The following is a 6,000-nucleotide window of genomic DNA, read 5'->3' as shown; positions in this document are numbered from 1 at the left end:
CATCAGGATGTCCTCAAGGAAGCTGAGGTTTATCTTAGTTGTGGGAATGTTCCAAAACATTCACACAACTATGTTGGTTTTCTACACCAAAATTCATAAATTTTTTTCCTTCTACTTCTTTTCCAGATTTTAGCGCGCTCTACCTTCCACATTTTTCACCAAATTCAAAGTGTTCCAACTTCAAACTGTTCAGCCTATTCGGGATACACGGGCTTTCCCTTGACGAATTCCCAAAATTCCAAGATTCCCCATTTTTGAATTGGCCATTTTTCAAACTTCCACCATCTACACATTTTTCAACCAATTGAAACCATTCCACCTTCAACACATTCCACTTATCCTTCCAAGTTCAAAAGAATTCCTGGAATTCCCCAAATTCTCGTTTTTTCACCCTTTTTGCTGTTGACTACTTCATCCACATTTTTCAAACCATTTCAGTGTCAAAAAAATCCACCTAATCAGGACAAAAAACCAAGTTGTTTTTTGAACTGGAAAAAATCCAGTTTTTCTCGAAATTCCAGGAATTCCATAATATTTCTCAGTTCAACATTTTACTACTTCAAAATTTCTCGACCGATTTGAAAAACTCCTATCCCTGCTTTTCCCAAAATTCTGTAATACAATTCTTCAATTAAAAACTGATACTACGTCAACGTTTCTTCAACAATTTAAACGATCCCAACACCAACCATTTCATCTCATGCTCCTAATATATATATTTTTTTAAATCTCGCTTTTCCCCAAATTTCCAGGAATTTCCCATTGAAATAAATGGGACATTTTTCCAAGTTGCACAATTCCCACATTTTCCAACCTATTCAAACCATTCCAACAAGACGTTCCACTCATCCAACTAACACATTCCTGAGTTTCCAACTGAATTCCGTTTTTTCTGCAAATTCAAACTCTTCAACATTCAAACTATTCTAACATTCAAACTATTTTTACATTCATACTACATTCTATCAGAATTTCACTTCAACTTCAGCATTTGAACTGAAGGAATTACGTCATCTAGTTCAATTTGTGTTCCACATTTGCTAAGCCCCTTTATGATTATCAAAGTTAAATGTCTTTGTTCAGAAAGTCAATCGATGCTGTTGTACAAAATATATAATACATTGTAGGGGTGTAACGATTGATTGATACATCAATAGATCAATTTATATTCCTAAATTTCAAGTATATCTATCTTGGCTGTGTCGGAAGATAGGTATCCATCCAGGGTCATTTTAAAAGGGACTTGATTCATTTTTTATCGATATTATAAAAAGGAAAAAATTGGATTTAAGAATGACACACTTTATATAAAGTTTAGCACTTTTAATGATAAGGACATTAAACATTAAGTTGTCTACCCGTCTATGGCGTACCCGTCTGACTTGACCACCACTCATGTTTCATGACCGGACATGACGTCATGTCAATCCAAACAAAAACAATTGAGGGGATTGTATGAAGTCTGTGCAGATATTTGGACTAGAAATGAGAAATATATACTTGGTGAGTCAAAAAGTGTGTGATGGATTTGTCCTCTCCCTCCTAACGTTGCCTTCATGTCACTTCAAACATCCTTCCTTCCCTGGTTCTCCTCCTCATCCTCTTCCTCTCCTCCTCACTTTCTCCCCTGTCAGCATCTTCTGTAAGATGGCTGCTTTGGTGAGACACAGAGTTTCCCTTTTTGGTAAGCAACCTGCACGCTCCTCCTCTTTCACACTTCACCTCTCCTTCTTCCATCACGAGCGGCCATGTTTGCCGCTAACCTTTTTTCTCCAGCCTGACTTACAAAACCCAAATCAGTGAAGTTGTCACTTTGTGTAAAAGGTAAGTAAAAAGAGAATACAACGATTTGCAAATCCTTTACAACCTATATTCAATTGAATAGACTGCAAAGACAAGATATTTAATGTTTCAAATGAGAAACTTCATTTTTTTTGCAAATAAACATTAACTTAAAATTAATTGGCAGCAACACATTGTAATAATGTTGTCACAACGGCAATTTTACCACTGTGTTACATGGCCTTTCCTTTTAAAAACACTTAGTAAACGTTTGGGAACTGAGGAGACACATTTTTGAAGTGGAATTCTTTCCCATTCTTGCTTGATGTACAGCTTAAGTTATTTAACAGTCCAGGGTCTCTGTTGTTCTATTTTTGGTTTCATATTGCGCCACACATTTTCAATGGGAGACAGGTCTGGACTACAGGCAGGCCAGTCTAGTACCCAAACTCTTTTACTATGAAGCTATGCTGTTGTAACACGGGGCTGCATTGTCTTGCTGAAATAAGCAGGGGCATCCATGAAAGAGACATTGCTTTGATGGCAACATATGTTGCTCCAAAACCTGTATGGAACTTTCAGCAATAATGGTGCCTTCACAGATGTGTATGTTACCTATGCCTGGCACTAATACACCCCCATACCATCACAGATGCCGGCTTTTTAACATTTCACCTATAACAGTCCGGATGGCTCTTTTCCTCTTTGGTCCGGAGGACATGTCATCCCCAGTTTCCAAAAACTATTTGAAATGTGGACTCGTTAGACCACAGAACACTTTTACACTTTGCATCAGTCCATCATAGATGAGCTCAGGCCCAGTGAAGCTGGCGGCGTTTCTGGATGTTGTTGATAAAAAGCTTTTCCTTTGCATAGTACAGTTTTAACTTGCACTTACAGTACAGATGTAGCGATCAACTGCAGTCACTGAAAGTGTTTTTCTGAAGTGTTCCTGATTCCATGTGGTGATATGGACCGGACTCTCACAATATTATACAAGATCCACTCGACTTCCATTGCACCGGTTGCCAGGGGGTCCCCCCAAGGTTTCTCATTGTCATCCAATTGGGTTGAGGTTTTTTTTGCACTGATGTGGGATTTGAGCCGAGGATGTCATTGTGGCTTGTGCAGCCCTTTGAGACACTCGTGATTTAGGGCTGTATGAGTAAACATTGATTGATTGATTGGTATCGTTTACACACTGGTGTTGCTTTTTGATGCAGTACCACCTCAGGGATCAAAGGTCATGGAAATTGCGGCCGACGTGCAGTGATTTCTCCAGATTCTCTGAACCTGTTGTTGATATTACGGAGCGCAGATGGGGAAATCCCTAAATTCCTTGCAATAGCTGGTTGAGAAATGTTGTTCTTAAAGATTTTGCTCAGGCATTTGTTGACAAAGTGGTGACCCTCGCCCCATACTTGTTTGTGGATGACTGAGCGTTTCATGGAAGCTGCTTTTATACCCAATCATGGCACCCACCTGTTCCCAGTTAGCTTGTTCACCGGTGAGATGTTTTAAATAAGTGTTTGATAAGCATTCCTCAACTTTCTTAGTCTTTTTTGCCACTTGTGCCAGTTTTTTTGAAACACGTTGCAGGCATCAAATTCCAAATGAGCTAATATTTGCAAAAAATAAAGTGTTCCAGTTGCAACGTTAAATATCTTGTCTTTGCAGTCTATTCAACTGAATATAAGTTAAAAAAGGATTCGCAAATCATTGTATTCTGTTTTTATTTACCATTTACACAACGTGACCACTTAACTGGTTTTGAGTTTTGCACATGAGACCGTGTGCTTTGCTCAATGGCTGTCATGTGACGTGTCCGCTTTGTTGTGTCGTGTTTGGCAATGATGCTTTCAGGGACAAGAGACAAGATAGTACGCTACAATGTTTGGAGTGTTTTCAATTCTAATGCCGTCCACACATGTTTTTGACCTCGATTTCCGAACTTAAAATTGGTTCTCAAACAAACTTTGAAAAGTCCATAACAAGCAAATTTCAATCCACTTTATTTATACATCGCAATTAAGTGAAAAAAATATGGCAACATTTGTGAAGCTGTATTTTTATTTGTTTTTCAGCTGTGGTCCCCATAGGTCACAGCGGTACTCAGTTGTTTTACACTTTTCCACCACTTGAAAAAGTCTGGCGCTAATGTCATAAAGAAATTTCTCAAGTGAAAAAAATATGACTACATTTGTGAAGCTGATTTTTCATTTGTTTTTCAGTTGTAATTCACGTTTCCACCACTTGTGGCAGTAATGACAATATAAAACAACCAGAAGAAGTCTGGCGCTAATGTCATAGAGAATTTTTTTAAGTGAAAAAAATATGACTACATTTGTGAAGCTGTATTTTAATGTTCACTTTAATCTCTTTGACAGGTTAATTAAGAAACATATTTATTATTAATATAGTTGATAATATAGTTTAATATAGTTTTAATACAACATAATGAATATAGTATGTAACTGTCTTTGTTCTAATCAGCCTTACCTAACACTAAGGTTTATTTCTTAAAAAAACGTAACAAGTTGGTGGTTTTTGCTGACAATGCAAATATTTTTCTTCTTGGAAGTAATAACAAAATAAATTATTCAATTCAAATGTTGGTTTAATAAAAATAAATTATTTCTGAACTTCTACAAAACTACAGAGGTTAATTTGTGTTTCCTTTTTGTGAAAGTTTTATTTTTTTACGCTGAATTTATAGAACTGAATTTTTTTGCGTTTGAATTTAAATTATGCTGACAATTTCATTAAAAACAGTCAGTCTTTTAAAATTCAGCGTGTAAAAATTCAGTTTATGAAAATGTGTAAAAAAAATTGCTTTTATAAGTACTCTGTTAAAAAAAAAGTGCTGAAGAATTTAGTGCTGAAAAATTCAGTGTCGAAACATTTGCTGTTTCATAAAGCAAGACTCACTTGGGGTAAATAACTGGGCTCCCTGGGCACAATACTACATAAATAACATTTCAATGCAGTCCACTGGATATTTTCAAACTTTAGGAGTGATTCCAATGGTTAGAATCTCCACTTTTGACTGACATAGCAGCAAATTTTTCAACAGCACTGAATTTATTGACACTGAAATGTTATATACTGAACTCTTTTACACGTAATTTTTCAAAGCTTATTTTTTTACACAACACTTTTTATTCACTGAAGTTTTATACACTGAACTTTTTTACACTGAGTTTTTATAAACTTGTTTTTTTACACTGTATTTTTATACACTGAATTGTTATACACTAAACTTTTTAAACTGAATTTTCTTTACTCCCAATTGTTATACAATAAACTATTTTACACTGAATTTTTTTTTACACTGAGTTGTTGTACACTGAACTTTTTTACACTGGATTCTTATAAACTTATTTTTTTTTACACTGAACACTTTTACACTGAATTTTTTTTTACACAAAATGTTTTTGCACTGAATTTTTATACTGAATTTTCGCTTGACTTGTCAGCATAATTTGATGTAAAAAAAAAAAATCAGTTCACAAAATTAATTTAGATAAATTCTGTCAAAAAAATATTTTGTTATAAAGACACAAATTAACTGTCATACTTAACCAAATTCATGTTGTTCTGAAACCAGGAAGTACAAATAAATATAACATTGGAAATTGATATCAGAGAAATTAAAAGATTTTTGGGTGTGCTATTAGATCACACGCAACGCTGCAAACCTCACATCAAATATTTGAATAATAAAAGAGCAAGAATCATTGAAAAATAATTGATTCTGAATCTAGAATATATTCTGAATCAAACCATTACCCCCAATAATCGAATCGTGCCCTAATAGAGTATTTCTAGTTGTTGTGATCAAAATAAATTGGAAAAAAAGGTGATGAGTCACCTTTCTTTTTATGGACAAGCTCAAACAACAACAAAAAGCTGAACTGTGCTGTATGCGCGCACACACAAGTCCCTTTGGGGCCCTCACAAACAATCAGAAATCCCTAACATCCTTTCATATTGCTACAGTTTTAAGATATTTCAATAAGTAAAATCCACTCAAAAAAGGAGCAGGCAGATGGATAGAAGGGAGGAGAGATGGGGAGGGGCCGTGTGTGTGGGTCAAGACTCAAGAGGCGCCACTGGACGAGAAACAAGTCCATTCTCATCACAATTCAAAATTTCCTCAATCCCTTCATTATGAGCAAGCACAAAATTGCTCCAAGCGGGACACAAAATTAATGAATG

The 6,000-nt window shown here is 35.5% G+C and overlaps 1 protein-coding gene across 1 annotated transcript in view; it reads left to right on the top strand.

Moving 5' to 3' along the window:
- ryr1b (ryanodine receptor 1b (skeletal)) overlaps positions 1 to 6,000 on the top strand; it is a 230,498-nt gene that overhangs the window by 124,228 nt on the left and 100,270 nt on the right. The window contains 1 exon segment of the mRNA XM_061877905.1: positions 1,635 to 1,684. Coding sequence (XP_061733889.1) covers positions 1,635 to 1,684 — 50 coding nt within the window.

Source organism: Nerophis ophidion, linkage group LG18 (assembly GCF_033978795.1).
Source record: "Nerophis ophidion isolate RoL-2023_Sa linkage group LG18, RoL_Noph_v1.0, whole genome shotgun sequence".
In the NCBI taxonomy this organism is placed as follows: Eukaryota; Metazoa; Chordata; class Actinopteri; order Syngnathiformes; family Syngnathidae; genus Nerophis; species Nerophis ophidion.
This window is presented reverse-complemented; position numbering and strand designations above follow the sequence as displayed.